Source organism: Pygocentrus nattereri, chromosome 14 (genome assembly GCF_015220715.1).
Source record: "Pygocentrus nattereri isolate fPygNat1 chromosome 14, fPygNat1.pri, whole genome shotgun sequence".
Classification (NCBI taxonomy): Eukaryota; Metazoa; Chordata; class Actinopteri; order Characiformes; family Serrasalmidae; genus Pygocentrus; species Pygocentrus nattereri.
The window spans coordinates 7224895-7245344 of NC_051224.1; the positions used below are offsets into that span (position 1 = coordinate 7224895).

At 38.5% G+C, this 20450-nt stretch overlaps 1 protein-coding gene across 5 annotated transcripts in view; it reads right to left on the reverse strand.

The window, feature by feature from the left end:
* Positions 1-2097: 2097 nt before the first annotated feature.
* arhgap17b (Rho GTPase activating protein 17b) overlaps positions 2098-20450 on the reverse strand; it is a 43009-nt gene continuing 24656 nt past the window's right edge. Inside the window, exons 11-22 of one of the 5 annotated variants that reach the window (XR_001858211.2) lie at positions 19371-19482; positions 18790-18871; positions 18313-18393; positions 18121-18234; positions 17789-17880; positions 16520-16676; positions 14527-14745; positions 12428-12567; positions 11318-11707; positions 9662-9681; positions 5227-5274; positions 3654-3792 (exon numbers count right to left, since the gene is read on the reverse strand). Coding sequence is in view for 4 of the 5 variants with exons in the window: in XM_017705884.2 (XP_017561373.1) it covers positions 3677-3792; positions 11318-11707; positions 12428-12567; positions 14527-14745; positions 16520-16676; positions 17789-17880; positions 18121-18234; positions 18313-18393; positions 18790-18871; positions 19371-19482 (1503 nt within the window). In the remaining variant the exon portion in view is untranslated. Of the gene's footprint in view, positions 3793-5226; positions 5275-9661; positions 9682-11317; positions 11708-12427; positions 12568-14526; positions 14746-16519; positions 16677-17788; positions 17881-18120; positions 18235-18312; positions 18394-18789; positions 18872-19370; positions 19483-20450 lie in introns of all 5 variants that reach the window. The other 4 variants (XM_017705885.2, XM_017705886.2, XM_017705884.2 and 1 more) reach the window with 4 other exon arrangements.

A 20450-nucleotide genomic window follows, 5' to 3' on the forward strand; every position in this document is an offset into this window, starting at 1 on the left:
CTCAAATTACATAAATACATGTAAGCTTGTTAATATGGTATTTAAAAGTGCATTTGTTGTCTAGCCATAAGCCAAGGTGTTTATATTCACTAAGTCTTTCAAAGTCAGAGCCTTGAGGGTTATACCTTAAAATCAATATTAGATGCACTGGAAAACATCATCCATCCATCCATCCATTTTCTAAGCCGCTTCTCCGTCAGGGTCGCAGGGGGGAGCTGGAGCCTATCCCAGCAGTCTTCGGGCGGAAGGCAGGATACACCCTGGACAGGTCGCCAGTCCATCGCAGGGCAGACAGACAGACACTCACACACTCACTCACACCCAGGGGTAATTTAGCATGTCCAATTGGCCTGACTGCATGTCTTTGGACTGTGGGAGGAAACCGGAGAACCTGGAGGAAACCCACGCAGACACGGGGAGAACATGCAAACTCCACACAGAGAGGACCCTGGCCACCCGGCCAGGGAATCGAACCCAGGCCCTGCTTGCTGTGAGGCAACAGCGCTACCCACCACGCCACCGTGCCGCCCTGGAAAACATCATATATTTAGTTCTCAACATTTAAGACTAGTTTATGACTGTAAAAAGCTGACTGTAGGGCATTGAAATATTTCTGTTGTTTATCCATTGCAGTACCAATATAGTCAGCTGAGCAATGCAGTTGGGGGGTGTATCTATGTCATTGAGAGGTGCTTCCATATTAGTTTTAAATAAAATTACATAAATAAATGTCCAGGAGCTGCAAGGTAAGCATTACATGCTCAGCAGAGCTCTCTCTGATCTGAAATCTGTTGATTAATAGGAATAGATTACACATGCACACTTCTAAGCTTCTTCTCCTTCTGGGGCCTATCCCAGTGGTTATTGGGCAAAAGGCAGGATACACGCTGTTGCCAGTCCATCGCAGGGCAGACAGACAGACACATTCACACCTAGGGGCAATTTACCATGTCCAGTTGGCCTAACTGCATGTCTTTGGACTGTGGGAGGAAACCAGAGAACCTAGAGGAAACCCACGCAGACACGGGGAGAACATGCAAACTCCTCACAGAGGACCCTGGTCACCCGGCTGGGGAATTGAACCCAGGCACTGCTTGCTGTGAGGCAACAGCGCTACCCACCACACCACTGTGCCGCCCCAGGAATCAATCAGTTTTCAGCAAATTAACTGTCTTCTAGAATTTTAAGGCGTGTGAAGCTAATTTAGTAAAAATTCTGGGGCTACTTCAGGGTTAGACACAGATTGTTTTAAACAGGATTCAGTCAAAACTACAATATCTAGATCGGCTTTTCAGATCGTCCAATTTATCGTGCTGAAGAGGCTCCTAATGTTTAAGCACAGGGGTCTGTGAGACAGTTTGGGGTGGAGGGTGAGCAGGATGGTTTAACACTGATAAGATTAGCTGGGCTAATAAAAAAAGCTACCATTCCGCTTTATTCCCATGTCTGAGTAGCTGATCCTAGATTGATCGCTAATGATTGCAAGGATAGCCACGTACTCATCTCTAATTTCAGGTAGTCATTTCAGGTTAAGAACAGAGTAAAACACAGTGACTTTAAATCTGCAAGCCAAGCCTGCTAGGATGAATCCCATCATTCCTGGAAAAGGATGGACGGTTCCAGAAAAGATTCAAATTATTCAGAAAATAAGTTACTGTTCACTAGTCAAGCTTTCTGAAGCCAAATATGGAGGTTTAAATATGGGCTAAACCGTCTCATGCCTTCTATAGTTATCAACCAGTTAATAGGTTGAAAATGAATTCCATTACCGGGTTTGTTCCGTTTTAACTCTGAACTCTGAGCACGGATTTCACATTTATATGATGATTCCATATTGGAATGAGGCTGTGTGGCCCAAAGCCAAGCTTTGCCAAGATGACGGCCTCCTGCAGAATGTGAAGATGAAGCTGTGCCAGTTTTATTTATTTAGAATGACTTTGTACATTTCTGACAAGCAACTGTTACTGCTGTGTGTCCTAATTAGCCTAATAATGAAAGAGGAGGTAGTTGTGGGGACCTGTGTCTTTTTAAACATATTGTGTGTTTTCTTCGGTTTTGTTTAATACACGCTCATACAAAACTGACACTACTCAAAGGTATGTTTTGATTTCAGGTTTATTTTCTTATTGCCAGGCATTCATATGATCAATAAACTTGCTGTGTAAGAATAACAGCAGCGATCTTTGTTCACTCGAGAAGTGTGCAGAACAGACGAGTTCAGCTGCAGAAAAGGTGCACACAAAGTAGAAAAGTACATAAAAATAAAGGATTAAGAAAAACAAAAATCAACATTTACAAGCCTGTAAAAGTCCTTTAGAGGAGCCTGTCACAGAAACAAGGATTTTGCAAGTCAGTAATGAATTGGATGAACAGCTGTTGGTGTTCCAATTGACTATTTCCTGAGTTTAACTGATCCATTAAAGTTTTCATCCACATTTTTGTTGAACCATGATTTTCAGGCTGAGAGCTAAAGTAACTCAGCTAAAAGGAAAAACTATGGGGGGGGGGGGAGCCATCATAAAATGTGCTAAAAAAAGAAACAAAAGGTTCTATCAACAGTTCTTTTCGGGAATTCAGCATTGTGCCCTTTTTGGCAGTACAGGAAAGTTGTGCAGCTTTTCCTCCTAAATATCCCATCGAGTTTATTAAGAGATGAACACAGCAGTTCTGCTAGAACATTTCGGTTTCAAACTGAGGTAATTTATTAGTGACCAAACACAGGGGTGGGTGCATTGCTGTTGAAACAAAATGTAGAATCACACCTATATGAGAGACATTAAAGCAGAAATGTGGTAATTTTATTCTTGATTGACTTTGTTTCATTACTGTATGCTTTGGTCCATCAAATTAAAGCCAGTGAAAAAAATTGAAAAATGATTGACTTTACAGTAAAATGTAACTAGATAAAAAAAAAGCAAGTGATTGTCTAGATCATAAATGAAAAACATACTAAAATGCTAATAATATTGCACCACAGGCATAAAAATATTCTAAAATATGATATTTTGTCATATACTGCATTTCCATGTGTGTGCCATCTGAAATCAAGTGTTTCAATATGATCAGCCGGTCTATTTCCTATGATAAGTCTTTGGTCTTTTTTTTTAAAGGAAAAAAAAAAGTCACTCCAGTATAATCTTTCAGACACTGAAAATGAAATGTGGCGCTCTAGCACAGTGCAAACGATTTAGCTGAGTGGAATAAGACAGAAAGACAGCATAGCCTACCTACAACGTGCTACACTGACATACTCAGAGGGTCCATGTGAAAAGGCCATACTTGGTTGCTTTGGTTTCTCCCTTCCCTTACAGCCCTGCAGTAAAAACACTTTCAAAGGCACAAGTAATAATACACACATGGGTATAGCGCCAAAAACAAAACAAAAAAATTTCAAAAGTTAAAGCTCGAGCCACAGGAAATCCAGCATGAGAGAGAAATGGGAGTTTATGGCCAGAATATGGTATCGGTACAGTTTACAGCATGTCTTCTGCTTGCTTCCTGGGACAGGATTACAACACGAAATGATGAAAATGGAAACAGTAACAGCCTCAAAGAAGCTCCATCAGTGCTCAGGAGATTTGGTTCAGGTCCAGGCCCAATAACACTAGGACTGACTGTCATGTGCTTCTAAACAGGATTGAGTGGAGTGGTAGGTTGCAGGGTGAGGATCTTCCCTTCACAGCATGGTGCTCTCTGAATGGTGCTCAGCTTCAGGGGGTGTGGCCTCAGGCTGTTCCACAGCTATCTCAGGGACAAGGACCCGCCCTGGCCCCTTCAAAGACACGCCCCCATCTGCACAATCAGAATATTCAGTCAAACTTCAGCAGCTTCAGCAGAATACCTATGGTTCCTATTAACACTGTCCTTCAAGAGTTTGAAAACATCTAGCTTTCCAAACTTTTTTTTTAATAATAATTGAAGATGTTTCATTTGTCGGTCTGCAACTTGTAGGGTAAAATGCTATGTATTTTAAAGTATTACAGACAACCGTGTTTATTTTGAGAAAAATAATATCACAAACAACAAAGATGCACCAATATAAGAAATCTGAATCAGTGCTGATAGCCGGTATTCAAAAGGTTGAACATTCTTGGTAAAATGGCATGTTTTGTTGATCTAAGTGGAAAAAAATTAACACATCATCTACAAAGAATGAACTTAAATATGGCATATTTGTGCATACTGTAGTGCACAATTTCTATTTATTTTCTGAGTTTAACATGTTAAAGAAAACAATGTAAAATATGCTGTAACATTTGGTGTGTAAAGGATGTGTTAACTTCTTTTCACTTCAACAAAACATGTCATTTGACCAGACATGGCAGAACTTTTGCACACTATTGGATACACACTAACAACTAAATTTGGAATCACAAACATAGTAAGAAAACTTTAGTGATGAAATGCAGCTGTGGATGATTCTATAAAAACTGCTAAAGAATAAGAAATACACATTATATAACACTGATATAATGATGTAATTAATATGAAGAATGTCTCATTCTCAAAAACATAAAAAAAAATGGTGTCCACATCTCGCTGATCAAATAGCTAATCATAGTGACTCTGTGACAAGAAATGACTATAAACACAGTTTGTCATATAAGAACGTTTACTGTATTGTTTTTACCATATCCTAACTTTTTGCTTTTTCCAAATTTATTTGAAACTGTGAACAAAGTATCGGTTTATTTTTTTGGTGTCTCGTTTCTAGATTTTACTTACTGTTTTAAAAATGTACATGGTTGATATTATTTTCTCTTATTAAACCAACAAAGAAAACATTAAAGTCCAAAAACTTTTGAAGGACAGCAAACATAAAGACAAAACAAACCAAAAAAGAAACTGCTTTACAAGCACACAAACATGTAGCACACCAAGAATCTGTCCTTCTTTTAGATGCATTTAACATGAGTTTCACTTCTTGACCATACGTGATATATACCTAGTTTAAATGTATTTATTCCTTTAATAAATTAATCAAATTATGGCATCTTCAGACAGTATCCGTGGTGCAAAGCCCCTTTATCCCCCCTTACTCCGTACTCTATATCTAAATGTGGGGAAGCAGCAGACAGTTTTCTAAAGCAAGCATGCTAATATGGATCTCATTCCACATGCAGGTTAGTGGTTAGCCTTTTAGCTTCAGGAAAGCAAGGTTAGTGTGCAGACACATTTAGACTCCCAGCAACACTGTACATTAGCTTATAGGCCTGGTGTTCTTACCATAGCCTGCCATTCAACTCACAGTTCACAGGCAGGAGGGTCACACATCTGTAACAGTTTAACAACGCCATCATGCATCAAGACACCCATTTCATTTATTCACTTACTCTAATACCAATTACCTCTCCAGCAATGCATTCTGATGATGGTTAATCAAAGCTCACACTACTGCACTACATCAAAACAGACACAACGGATCGTCAAAAAGAGATTAAACCCCCAAACAGTAAAAGAGAAAATGGTGAGAGCTGGAAAGGAGAGGAGGTGATGAGCTTGAGGTGCTGAGTGTTATAGCTGGATCACAGTGCTCGTGCACATGCAGATGAACAGCGCCTGAGCCATGTGGAAACAGTAGAGCGGGCTGATGTTAGGGTTGGAGTGGGTTGGGGACAGCTGGTAGCTCCTGAACTTTCCATTACCACCAAGGAGCTTTCACTCTCGAGCAGCATGCAGTTCTATTGACCAAAAGCCTTTCCACTATCACACACTGCACATACCATGATTCCATAAATTCAACTGCTCAGATCTGAGGAGTACAGGGTTACATAAATATTTCAGCAAAAATATACATAAAAACATAGAATAAAAAAAATCAAATGTACAGTTTTCCCATTACTGAAAACAGTCAATCAGCCAAGGCATGTTACCTGTTTTTTTTACTACAAGTCTAAAGTAGCTAGCAAGTAATACAAGCTTACAACCCGTCAATTAGCATAATGCAAAATGCATGTCTAAAGGCTGAATTACAAACCTGAACTCCACAAATGTTGGGACAGTGTGTGAAACGCAAAAGCAGAATACAGTGATTTATAAAACCACTTTTGACCTGTATTAAGTACAAAAACAAGATATTCAATGTTTTACCTTAACTGCATTGTTTGTTGCTAATTTATGATCATTCTGAAATTGATTACAAAAAATGTGGGGGGAAAGTTGAGACGGGGCAATTTAACACATTGTGAAATCTTAAAAAAACAAACAAAAACACCACCTTAAACAAGTGATGTCATCATGCATGATTATAAAACCAGCGTGTAGGAAAGGCCTAGTCCTTTATGAGCTAGGATGGGTTGAGAGTTACCACTTAAAAATGTGTCAGCAAATAATCCAGCAGTTTCAAATTTTTTCTCAATGAGTTACTGCAAGATTTTAGGTATTTCACCCCGTATGTTGCCTAATATCATTAAATGATTCAGGAAAGCTGCAGAAACCTCTGTACACAAGGGGCAAGGCTAAAAACTACAACTGTATGCCTGTGACCTGAATACTGTGAAATGTGTATTGCGGTCTGATGAGTCAACCTTTGCAACTGTTTATGGAAATAACAGAAATCATCTTTTCAGGGATCGAAAATGAAAAGGACCATCCAGCCTGTTACCAGAAGAAAGTTCAAGAGTATGCTGTGATATGATGGTGTATTATTGCCCATGACATGTGTAGCTTGTACTTATGTGGCAGCATTAGCACTAAAAAGGATATACATATTCCGAAGAAACATGTGCTGATCTTTTTAGAGACATCTGTGGTTATTACAACATGACACCACCAAGCCACATTATGCATGTTACAAAAGCATGGCTGTGTAATCTGAGAGGGTCAGGAGTTCAGGTCTTTCTTCCCTGAAAAGGTGTGGCACATTATGCAGTACAAAATATGACAACAAAGGCCCTTTACTGTTGCGCTGCTCAAGACAAAAATTCTGCTTTCAAAACCAGATCACTTGGTGTCTTCAGTCTCCAAACGATTAATACTTGTTGTCAGAAAAGGAAAGGTAATGGAACACAGTAGTAAATATACTCCTGTATTGTTTTTAAAATGTGGTGGTGAATAAAAATCCCCAAATAAAGTTAAGGTAAAATATCAAATATTGTGTTTTTGTACTGTATTTGAACAAGAGATAAACAGAATTTACTTATTACTTTTTAATTTCACTTTTTTGCTTTTTTGAATTGTTAATGTAATGTTTTTTTTAGCATTTCACATACTGTCCCAACTTTTTTGAAACTGAAGTTTGTATGCTTCTGTGACTTGGAATGCACAGAAAACCAACAACAACAACAAGAAAGTCTCATGTTGAGAATTGATAGAAGGAATAAATACTAGATACCATAACATTTTTTGTTTTAACATTCTAACTGAGCATTAACTGTGACAATATAACTAGTTTTGGCGTGGTTTGGGACTTGCATTATAAATATGCCTTAAATCATCACACATATTCCTCAACACTGTCAAGCTGTTAGGAAGAAAATTCAAGCCTCATGATGGCTGCTACTATTGTTTTTAGATATTTTTATAGATTTTTACCATTTATTTTTACTGTTTGTCATACAATGTCAGAAACCAGATAAGCAAGTATTATTTGTGGCTTATTTGTAGTGTACTTTGCACACCAAATATGTCTTCATTGATTGACTACATTTAGCTAAAGTGAAAAGTGCCCAAGGTTGTCTTAAATATGCACACCTGGGTAACTGTAAAAAAGTTTGTCTTTGGTTAAAATCCTGTAATATAAATAATTAAAAATGACGGAATGACAAATATGTTTGGTACATCAGTACATTCGGATTACCATTCCGATTGCAAAAATGGCCAGACATGACAGGTTAAAAAAAAAAAAAAAAAAGACAGAATGACGAGAATGTTCCATTCATTCTAGATAATTCTCCAGTGCCTCTTTTGGTACTGGCCATAGCAATCCATATGTTTCCTGCAGCTGCTGGCCTTTACTTGGCTGCATGTTAAATGGACAGACAGAGCGTCCAAGCCAGGTCGGTGGAATTTTTCCCTCAGCAATGCTTCACATAATCTTGCTGCAATGCTGCAGTTTACTGCTTATATCACAGCAACCACTGAGTATTGAAAAAAAAATACCTATTCCAGTTGAACTGTATTTTATAAGGATACACAGCCAGACGTTACAGGAGTGTCAAGTCCAGGACTACAAGACTGACAAACAGTTTCTATTCACAGGCCATCAGGCTGGTGAACACATCACTCACTATCTCTTCCCCCCTCCCATTCTGATCTGGTTTAACTTTGGCCAACCTTGCACTCAATGACTGCACCTTACATACACTGCACTGCTGCTGTGAGAACGCTACCATTTACATCTGTTACTTGCAACATGCACTTCATGAACAGCTGCTCTACATACTTGCACATATGCATATGTAGCTTTTTCTTTCAACTTTGCACATAACTACTTTTTAACTTCTGTTTTTAGTGTTATTCTTATATTTTCTACTTTTCTATTTTTTTATTTTAAGATTATACTAAGATTATATTTGGTGAATGGAGGAACAGCAAAGTATGAATTTTATTGCACAGTGTAACTGCCTGTTTCTGCTGTGCGCAAGACAATAAAACTCCTGAATCTTGAATATGGGCCCCTAACTAATTGTAGGCCCCTCCTGATATCCAATATTGTTCATGTACCTATCTGCTGATGATGATGCATAAAAGTTTGTTGGGACTCAATCCACCTTTATTGGTGTTATTGCAGAAATATAACATTTATTTCTATAAGCTTATCAACACTTGAAAATGATTCAAATACAGATATTTTTACATGGTAGCCCAGGATCACGTAAACATTCTGATCTGATTAGTTTTAAATCTGTCATCTGCCAATACCAATATGATTCTATCAACATGTGTTCCTACAATCTTATGGAAGTGGTCTCCACTATTGCATTGTATTAGATGAGGTTATGACTTACAATGGATTGATTTTACCAGTTGGGACCACAAGGGGCACCAGCTACCAAAATAAACTGAAAGGCTGTAAAGAGATTCTTTCCATTTTCCTATCATCACTTCCTAAAAGAACTGAACAACAGTAATGACCCTGGTTAGCTTCACCATGGCCAACAGGGCCATATTTCATCTGTAAAGATCAGCTACACATTTTTTACCAAGGCCAAGTACAGTTGTTTGATTGGTTTAATAAAACATTTTTAAATAATCAGCAGCTGGACCCCAGCTGTGAGTCAGATTTGCATTTGAGCTATATCAGGAAAGTGATTTGTTTTTCACAGTTTTTTTTTTACTGGGTAAAAAAGAAGAGTGAATGTAACAAGCATTCAGACTCACATGGCCCAACTAGCTTTTAGCACAGTATATGATGGTACAACTCACTGCTGTGTCATTAAAATTCTTAAATGGTCCTCTCTCTCTCTCTCTCTCTCTCTCTCTCTCTCTCTCTCTCTCTCTCTCTCTCTCTCTCTCTCTCTCTCTCTATCTATCTATCTATCTATCTATATATATATATATATATATAGGACCATTTAATTTAGTAAAAGTATAATGCGTGAAGTGGATGACTAATGGAAGTAAGATGGATTGTGAAGTGAACAGTGGCTGATGATATGTGATGGTGATGATGCTAAGAGCTGTGAGTTAATAACAGTAGAACAAGTTTTCTGGTTACTACCTTACACAACGATCCTCAACCTGTGGAAATATGCAGACACCGGTCAGTAATACATGTGAACTGTGTTTTCATGTTAAGATGAAGAGCTCTCTCTTTCTGCTACTTTCCCCATATAACATGATGTGGGGACAGATCTGTGGCAGCGATTTGTGGTTCGGGACGTTGGGTTATTGAATAATGAGATATTAATGACCTAGCTGATTTTAAATGCACAAAAACTAAACCCCTTAGCTCTTCTTTAAGCCTAATATGCACTCATTTGTGTGCATGTCCCACATTCGGCCTTCTCAATATGAGAAAAGACAAAGCCTTACTATCTTTTTTATCTTTAAAGCAAATTCCCTCCTGAATTTATTTTGTTGGCGATTAAGAAGAGAGAATATCTCTGGGTCTGTTTCTCCAAATGGAAACAGCTTATAAAAAATAAGCCCCAGATCAGCCTTATCTTATAACATTATATAAATAATCTATGAACGTAATTTCAATGAGCAGACTGTAAAGTTACTTTAGGTCTAAGAAGGTAAAGGATAAAACGAAATCAAGGAAAAGAAATCAGTATAATGGACTCATGTTTGAATATTAAAATAAGACAGGTGGGTGTACATGGTTGCTTCCCAGAATTATGGCCTGTAAGAATCATAAACATTACATCACCACTGTGGACTGCAATTCGCTCAATCACAGAACAATGACAAATTGTACAATGTGCTGAAGTACACACAACTGTGGAGTACAGCATAACTGTTGTAGAAAAATCTTTTAAAGGTTAACTTTATTAACTCCTTAAATGATTATTTTGTCTTCTTATTTTGTTATTAATCTGAAACAAACAGCTCAACCCAACATAAATAAAAATGAAAGAAAGTGAGGAGACGCCAATTAGCATGATGTCAATTCCACAATTACTACAGACGGTCATTTGCCATCATTCATTATTTGCAATATTAGGATTTTTGACATTTTTGATATTTCAGACATTTCCTTTAGTAATTATTATTCACCTACTACAGATAAGCTAACATATACAGACATACGTAAAAGTTTGGGCATCCTTTGTCAAAAATGTTTTCTTGATGTAGAAAATATGTTAACATCTTCTACAGAGAACATACTTCAGCACACTTTAATACACGTTTACTGGGTACTTGTTGGATTTTACATATCAGAAAAATAAATAAAATGTGTCGTGCAAGTTACATTTAATATGTTGTGTTTTATTCCAACATGTTATACTACCAAATATACTACTATATAACCAAAAAAAGAAACACCCACAAACTGTTCTCTACATTGCAGAAACATGGCATATTTAAGTTTGTTAACTGTGGAGGATGTGTTAACTTATTTTCACTTAGAAAGTCAATGAAGAATGTAATTTGCCTAGGGGTGTTTAAATTTTTGCATATAATTATAGGATATAGTTACGAGAGTGAGCAACTCAGTGATGTCTTGAAGTTGAATGGATTTAAAAAGTTTAAAAATTGTGCTTTTTAATTTTTATTCTGCTCCATTCATCAATGAATGTCTCCACTGCTTGCATTTTTAAATGCTGTAAACAAAAATGATAAAGTGCAAACCAACTATTTTTGTTATGCACTTTATCATTCATGCTACACAAGATGATCAGAAGAAGGAGTGACGCATCTTAGTTCTTACCTGTGATAATCTTGGATGCGGAGCTGCAAACTCCATTAGAGCCGTCAGGCTGTGGGGGCGGGGGAACGCTGGGCCTGGGCCGAAGTCTGGGGGTGGGCCGGGGGCGAGTGAGAGAGCCAGAGTGAAAGGAGGAGAGTGGAGCAGCCTGGGAGCCGTCGTGTGGAGGCGTGTCTGGCGGAGTGGGGCTGCTGGGTGGTGATTGCTCTGGTTCGGCTGCGCTCTGTGCAGGGGGTTGTGGAGGAGGGTGACTCGGGGCCTGGATGGGTAGCTGGTTATTGGAGTGGCGACGGGGCGTGGGTGCAGGCTGAGTTGTGCTGGACACCAGGCCCGGGACTGGGGTGGAAGGGCTGGGGGCTATTTTGGGTGGTGCCGGGGCCTGCTTCTTTGTACCTGTTACCATACAGCATATGGTTTAAATGCACCGTCTATTGATATGAATAGTTATAGTTATAGATATGCCAAAATCTTATAGCAAATCTTTTTTCACATCACACAATAATAGTTATAAGATAAGAAGAACATAAAGCTGATCCACCTATGGTGGTGTAATTACATGTTTTGTTGATTTTTGTTGATTTGTTGAAATCAAAAAACTGCACTAAAATTTGCAAAAGAATGAAATAATTGCATTTCTAGACTATGTACATTCAACATTCAGCATGCAAGATTTTTAAAACAGTCATAATAGTCAACAAAAATAGGAACTAAAAGATAAAAAGATGTGATCTTTCCTTTGCCACAAACCTTTCTTATTAAATATTTTTTTCTGAAGCTTAAAATCTTTTTTTACTTTGCACCAACGATGGAAATAGTCATCTAGCTAAATTTGCCAACTGTCACACTAGGTTGACATCGCTTAGTGCGTTGGTGCAAAGTAAAAAAAGATTTTAAGCTTGAGAAAAAAAATTGAATATAAAAGGTCTAGTGTCTAAAGTAACAAGTTCAAGTTCAAGCCTTTCGTGCTTATAAATGAGGATTTGGCCTTTTCATTCTCTTAATCGAAAATACCAAAAACATGCAGATTTATAGCAAAAAAAATTTTTCACTAATGTTTTATCAGCCAGATTTAGTTACAGTTACTAAGTTACTACAGGGACATTGAAGTCTTACCTCTGCGCATCATGTGTGGACTCGGGCCCTTGGAAAGAGACATTGGGGTTCCCACAGTCAGCTGACCAGGCATTCCAGTGGGGCCTCCAGGCCCATTCCTGAGGGACGGTGGTGTGGAGGCCGGCTCCCGAAAGACACTACTGTTGGACAAAATACAGTCACCATTAAAAACACAGAAAACTGTATTTGTCAGAGCATGATGTTAATGAATATTTCACTTCTCATGCTTGAAAGAATGATGCATTTTTATTTAGATGACTTTGTTTGTGATGTCAGTGCCAAAGTGGAAAAAAAAAAAAAATCACTGCTTCTATTGATTTCAAGACAACACAGGAATAGAACATGCCATGCAATGAATTCTTCTGCAAAGAGTACATGGAAAGTGGAAATGCATTTAATCACAAGGCATTTTGGATGTTTAGAAAAGTCAGTTAGTCTCCAGACAACAGCAGGGACAGTGATTCAGACATGAGTAATAGAGGAAACACCAGGAAGGATGGAAGGAAGGCGGCAGCCACTGGTTGTGAGGAGCCACTGTGAGAGCGTGATCAGTCTGAGCAGACAGCTGACTAAGAAGCTTCCGGACTCGGACTGGCATCTGAAAGCCCTCAAGATTCCCGAATATCTCATTTGACAAGCTTCATTATGGATCTCTGAAGCCACAAGGTAAACTTCTCTATTCTGAGAGATTTTACTTACTTGTAGAGGCTTTAATGATGATTTAGGACAATGGTCACCAACACTGCCTCTGGAGATCTTTGTTTCTGGAGAGTTTATTTCCAACCCTAATCCACCATACATGATCCAGCTAAGGACTCTCTCTAAATCTCCAGGAGCAGAGTTGGTGGACTTGACAGATTTTGCTTACTTGTTGAGGAATTAATGATAATTTAGGACAGTGGTCACCAACCCTGCTCCAGGAGATCTACCTTTCTGCAGAGTTTTGCTTCAACCCTTATCTACCACACCAGCTAACCAGTTTTCAGAAGTCTTGACTACTTAGACAAGATCTCTATACAGTAAATTAGTCCTTAAAAATTTTACTTTTACTGAGGATTTAACAATGATTTGGGTCAGTGGTCAGCAAATCTGCAAATGGAGATCTACCTACCTGCAGAGTTGTGTTCCTACTATTATCTACCACAACTTAACCAGCTAACCATTGCCCTCAGACGTTCATAGCTGCATTCCAAAATTTAGGCTGCAACTTAGAAAGGTGGGTCCTTGGTAATACTGTCCTATGAAGGCTCCTTATCTGTATTACATAATGCAAAATTTAACAGCAGCCTTGATAGATTGTTTCATTTTTTATTATACTATTAAACTCTTCAAAAGCAGGTACATTTCATACCCTGCATTCAATTTACACTCTCAAACAGATTCACAACTAAAGAAATAGCATACTGTATATGTTACTATATATTTTACTGGCAGCATTTCTTCTGAACTCTTATTGAGTCAAATGTGTGCACAGAGGATTATGGGTAACACAGGAGTGTAATGGACACTTCAGTAGAATCAGTGAAAACATTTTTTGCCAATATTCAAAAGATCCTTCTGATATAAACAACCTTGAATGACATAATGGTCTAAAAAAATGCAAGCAACTAGACTGCAGCCTAGCCTTCAGAACGAAGCTCATGAGTACTTGGATATGTTACATTTGTTTTAAAGGCAGGCAAATCTCCAGGAGACGGGTTAATGAACATATTCTTTTCTGAGAGACTTCACTTACTTGAGCGGTTACACTTTTGTTCCTGGACATCTATGTTTATGCTGAGTTTAGTTCTAGTCCTAAACCATCACTCCTAAACCAGCAAACAATTTTATTCAGAATTCTAACAACCAGATTTGAGTTGAAGGTGAAACCTCCAGGAGAGCAGACTTCCTGAAGGAGGGCTGGTGACCAAGGAAATAGGTGATTTATGGAGAGAGAACAACATTGGAGAGAGTTGCGCTGAAAGGCTGTTTTATCCAGTGTGAAATCATCTGACAGCTAAAAGGTAGGGCAGAGAGAGAAATGCTCCTGATTTCTGATTGGCAGCTGCAGCATGGCGGTGGCAAAGGGGGTCTTTTTCGCGTTTTCGAGCGGTCCTTACCTGCTGTCCTCAGCAGAATGCTGCTGGCCTAAAGGCTGCTGGTTCTGAGCCATTATAGCTCCTGCCAGGCCAGCCTCTGGGCCCCCTACGGGTGACTGAGGGGGTGCCTCCCCCGCCTCCACTGGAGGTAGAGGGGGCTGGAAGGAAGGGGAGGAGTGCTGCTTTCTATTTAGAGTGATGGCTCTACGAGGTGCGTGTTCCAGCTGTTTGCTAGCGGGGCTATGGGGGAGAGGGGAGAGAGGGTGAAACACACACACCTGACAGAGCTCCACCTGCGGTGACAGAGAGCCATTAGAGCCCAGAGAGAGAGAAACCACCACAAAACACACACACACACACACACACACACACACACACACACACACACACACACACACACACACACACACACAGCAACCATGGCAAGGGGAGGAAAGGCGGGGTAGCGTACCACTACAAAAGATGCAGTTAGTCAATTTACAGTGTGTTAAAAGAAAATAAATTTGGGTCGTGGCTTTGCTGTTTAACCCCTTAAACTACTTAAAATTCCTCATTCTCATAACTACACTGTGTACAGTGCTATGCAAATGTCAGAGACCACCCTCAAGTAGAAGAAGTAATTAATTTTTCAGTATTATGAAAACAAGCAGAAAACTTACATTTAACAGCAATTTACAAAAAAACATCTGCACTTAAATGTCAACTTTTTCAGCATTTAGTGTGTCCATCCTTTGCTTTCACTAGAGTCTCCATTCTTTTCAGGAGACTTCAGTGTTTGTTTTTTTTTAATAGAAATAGACAGAAACACCTGTGGATGTTCTCAAATCTGAAGCAAGAGTGGAGCTTCATTTTCTCCTCTCTCAAAGATTAAAAGTATTGTTTATCGACAGTGGGAGTTTGGGTACTTTTCCAAGTCTTGTACGATTGTTCGGAGTCCCATTTTCTCTTTAATGCTTAATCATTTTTTGAACTTCAGTTTTGGAAACTCCTGTTTTTTCACTTATTCTCCTTTCCCTTCCTTATGCAAGTGGATTATCTTACATATACTCTATTCAGAAATATCTCCTTAAAAATGAATTACCTAAAAAGTGGTCTCTCACATTTGCACATTACAATAAATCATATTTGTTAGCAGATAACTGATAACAGTTGCTGTATAATAAGTCTTGCATTCTAAGCCTGCAGTTCAAGGGGTTAAGTACTTTTTTTTTTTTTTTTTAAAGTACCACCAAACTTAATCCAGATGTTCCCATTTACAAGCTCTCTTGGCCACTTTTGAAGGTATTCACTAGCAACTGGCACACTGTAAAAGTCTTAAAGTGTGGGTGTATGAGAATGTGGCTGTTTGTACGCTGTTACCTTTTACCACAGTTTGTGAACAATTCTGTGCACTTTCTAGCATTGCACCTTTTGTCCGTTTAGTTTATGGTTCAAACTCACTCAACAAGCCATTTTAAAGTTCTACTAAGGAAGCACCCTGCAGCACAATACCACATGACAAAAAGACCTTTCAGCTTTTCAACCTTTAAACCCTAATTTAATTAGCAGGACATGAGTGCCTGAGGGTGTGGTGCAATTCTAGTCATACTTCACATGTTCCAGACAGGCCTGGCTACGACAGTAGATTCTGGAACTTGTATGCAATTTTTTACAGTTAATAGATAACATTATCAAATCTATTCGAGACCCAAGGGCCAGACCAGGTAAGTCATATCTAAATCTGGATGAGTCTATTACTCATTAAGATCCATAATAACCACATGATGTCACTCGTTTTACAATGTTAGACCAGGAGAGAAAACCATTTTTATTGATTCAATTCAGCATACACAAAATGATAACTGGAAGACAAAACACTGTGGAAGAGGAATCATGCGCAAGTGACTACACAGCCTCTTGTGGTGGAGATGGACTGTCTGCTTTGACTGTGACAGACTCACTGGCCACTACATATAAAGCAGACACAGCTGTGGATCTGGAGTCTTGTCTGTGAAGGCGAGGGTGGGATGGGTACCTGTCTTTACGGGGGCTTTCTCCCTCAAGCGCCCCCATGCTGCCCGGGCGCCTTCTGTCGATCGTGGCTGGCTCAGGCTCGGGGGTGCCTGGGTAGCTGAGCTGGTGCGTGGGGGCGGTAGGCATGGCAAACATGCCGGACACATTGAAGTCCACTTCTGAAAGACAAGCAAAAAAGGGAAAAAGTGAAGCTTAACTCAAAGACAAAGCTGATCAAACCTACTGATCAGTGTTCTCCAATTCTACCTCTTGGAACTGTCCTGCACTGTTTACCCTGATCCCAACACAACTGACTCAACTGACTCAATTTTGACTTCTACTAAAGTTGCATAAGACTAGCATTATAGCTAGGCAATGTATCAACTATGCTGGTAGGCCATGATGACATAATGTGATATTGCTGTTAAATATTAGCACTATTCCTAACAAAAAATGTCATATATAAAATGTTCTCAATATTGCCCAGCCCTAATTAGAAAATGTACATATTATACGTTTATCCACAAAAAAATTTGTTCATAATTTATTGATTGGTTTAGCATGTGGTTTCAAATTATATCGAAACCATATCAGTGTATGTTTGATGTCATATTTATTTTAATCCAGAAAAGCAGAATTTTTAGGAGATGCATTTATTCAATCTACCACATTTTTAGAAATAAAATGTTCTATTTTAAAAATCTAGGATTTTTAAGTTGTAGAAATTAGAAAAAAAAATTAAAGCTATGAAAACTAAAAGAAAAAAAGAAATATTCAATATTCTGCCCACTGCTGCAATACTGTGAATTTCCCTGCTGTGGGACTAATAAAGGATTATCTTATCTTATTTCTAGGTCACTTTTCATATTCAAGAAAATTTGTAACACTGACCATGTTAAGGCCTTTGTACAAAAAGGTCAGTTTGTTTTACACTTGTTCCTTTCAATGAAGTCATGAGTTTTTTTTTCCATTGTTAATGATCAGAGCCAATTCGAGCTCAAGTACACACTGCCATTAAAGAAAAGGAAGCACATACTAAATACTAAGAAATTCATGTTAAATTTTCAAAGATCATATACTTAGGTTTTGCTGCTGATCTAATTTGTGAAGAAAAACTGTGTATTAAAGTATAAAAAAATGCAACATAAAAGCATTATAATTCCTTACTTTATACACATGAAAAATATTGGATATCAACATCAGCCCATATCAGTGCATCCCTAGTTTCCAATATCTTTCCACAAGTCTTAGTGCTATGCTTTCAAAGAAGTGCAGAAGTATATGGCCTTACCATCTGGGAAGAACCAGTCTGCATGCTGGATGATGGGTTCAATTATGGCCACTACATGGACAGAGGTAGCAGCTGCCATTTCAGCAAGGGATCTAGAGACAATGCACAACAAAACACATCTCAAAAGACAGAACAGAATCTGAAACACTGGGTCTGCGGACACTCCTCAAAAGGTAAAGTTAAAGGTCTCTAATAACTGTAAATCATTAGCAGTTGCATTGTTGTTGCATATGTTCACATGCAGCTACATGGTTATTAGAGACACTTAATATAAAGTGGAACCAAGTTACGGTAACCAAGGCACGTAAATGTAATAACTGATCTGAACTCACCCCTCAGTCTTGGCCCACAGCAGGTTGGGTCCCAGTACAATGGCAATGTTGCTCGGGGTCATTTTATTGACTTCACTCTCCTGAGCTAGCTTGGCAAGAAACTTTACTAGATACCTTTAGAAATACAAGATAAGTTGTGTTAATGACAAACCAAATGCTTACGAATTACATAATTAAAGCCACTTCATTTACCTCAAATTAGCCTTGTTGGCCTTTGGCAAATTGTCACATGCCACCCACAGAGCCTGCAGCCTTTTATCTGGGTCAGAAATGCTGCACAGAGGTTGACAGAAAAAGGAAGAGGGGTTTTAGAATAAGCAGCACACTTAGTTGCGGTATGACTCTGAAGAAGTGAACAAAACTTCATGTGGTTTCTACCCATCTGATAGTGTCCCTGTTTGCATAAACATATCACTGTTGTTGGAAGAAAACCTCATCTCCAAAAAGGTAACTTAACACGAGAAGGAAAATCATATTTTACTTTTTAAGTAAGTCAACAAAATCAGCGTTTTTTTCCTAATTATTTTGGGTCATTTCTTTTAGTCCATTCATTATAAAATTTATATACAATGTAAAGGGTAACAGGTATATTGAAATATATAGCTAGATAGATAATTTGACCATTTAATATGTGTGCACTGAACAAATACGATGCCATGTGTTATTTACTTTGATGCTTGAATCCACTCGTCATACATCTGGAAGCTCATCAGAGGCTCAGGCAGTTCCCTCAGGTAAGACTTCAGGGCTCCTAGACATGGGAAAACAACAAAGAACAAACATGGAACACATTCCAACGTTTCCCATGGCAAGACTGAACCATACTAGAGTGCTTGCAGCAATATGACAAGCTTCATGTTTCCACCATGAAATCAGGTTAGCCTGGTTTTGGAACAATAAAAAACCAGATATATACAAATAGCAAAAATGTAAATAATGTTTTTTGTCTTTGTAATACCAATAACTCATCACATTTCAATTAGTGTAACCATAGTATAAAGTACAACAATAAAATAAAAACAAAATGCACATACACAATATTAAAAAACATTTTTAAACAACCAAAGTAGTACAAAACAGCATAGATGTTGCAGGAAATGTTGTTCTAACTAATCTCACAGACAGACCAGCAGAATTAACACTGCAAACATATTCTGGAGCAAGGAGCAACCTACAACCCCAGGGCTTCACATGCTTCTTTAATTTCCTCTTTGAGCAGAAGACCAAACGTGAACAAAAATGAAATATACCAGCTACAGCATGGGGATCTGAGTAGAACTCCTCCAACTGCGAAGTGGAACAGTCCAGTGCTGCCTTAAGCTTTTTCAGTTTAGAGGCTCCTGCAGCGATACGGAACAATCCCTGCAACAAGACAGTCCTTAAATGTACTACTCAAATATTTGCATACATATGAAAACTACAGAATGTGGAAGAACATTGCTGATTATATATCAAATATAGAAATATTTAATTCATTTGCACATAGAAGGAAGTTTCAAAATGATAAGAAAAGGTTTAGAAAGGAAGTGGCTGTCTTGTTTCGGGACTATTATTAGACGCAGTGGTCTGTGTGCAAAAGAAGAAAGGAGAAGTAAACTATACATTAAAATCAACACTTGCGGTCACACTTCCACAGTCTTAAAGCCTGAAGCTAAAGTAAGGTTCCTTCATTGAAGGAGGTCTGAACAAAAGGGCGGCACGGACAACACGGACAGAAAATGCTCGAAAAAGCTTCATCTGTTCAGTGAAGCTGTCAGAGATCACAATGGTTATATGAAAAGTGATAGAGTGCCCCCTTGTGGAGAACTTGTACCCTGTAAAATGTGAGATCCACGAGATGCTTCAGTCTAAAACCAGTCAGGATTCTCTGAACAGCTTTTTTGTTCATGTTCGCGGTCAGGTTACAAACACAAATAGTGTATATTTTTATTTTCAAAATAGGCCCACAAAATGAATAATTGTACTGTTGCTGTGAAAACAAAGTCTCATCTCTTAAATGGTACATTTTTAGGAGAAACAAAAAGCATTGCTAGTTTGTAATGAAGGTTCTGGAAAAAAGCTTCTTATGATGATGCAGATTTGTTGTGACAGTAGCCGTCACCGCTTTACACATTTTACCATACAGTCTATGCATTTTACAGACAGTCAACACAATTTAAGCATTTTTGCAGGCTAGTGGTTCAGGAAAGGGTAGTTTTTGAGCGTAAGTTTTTGAATGTAAGCTTACTGCAATATAGCCAGATGGTAAAGTTATTCATTCCACATTTGGGAGAGCATAGTTCAAGACCATTGCAGGGAAGTGCTTGTTGGGCTTCTAAAGCTACAACCTA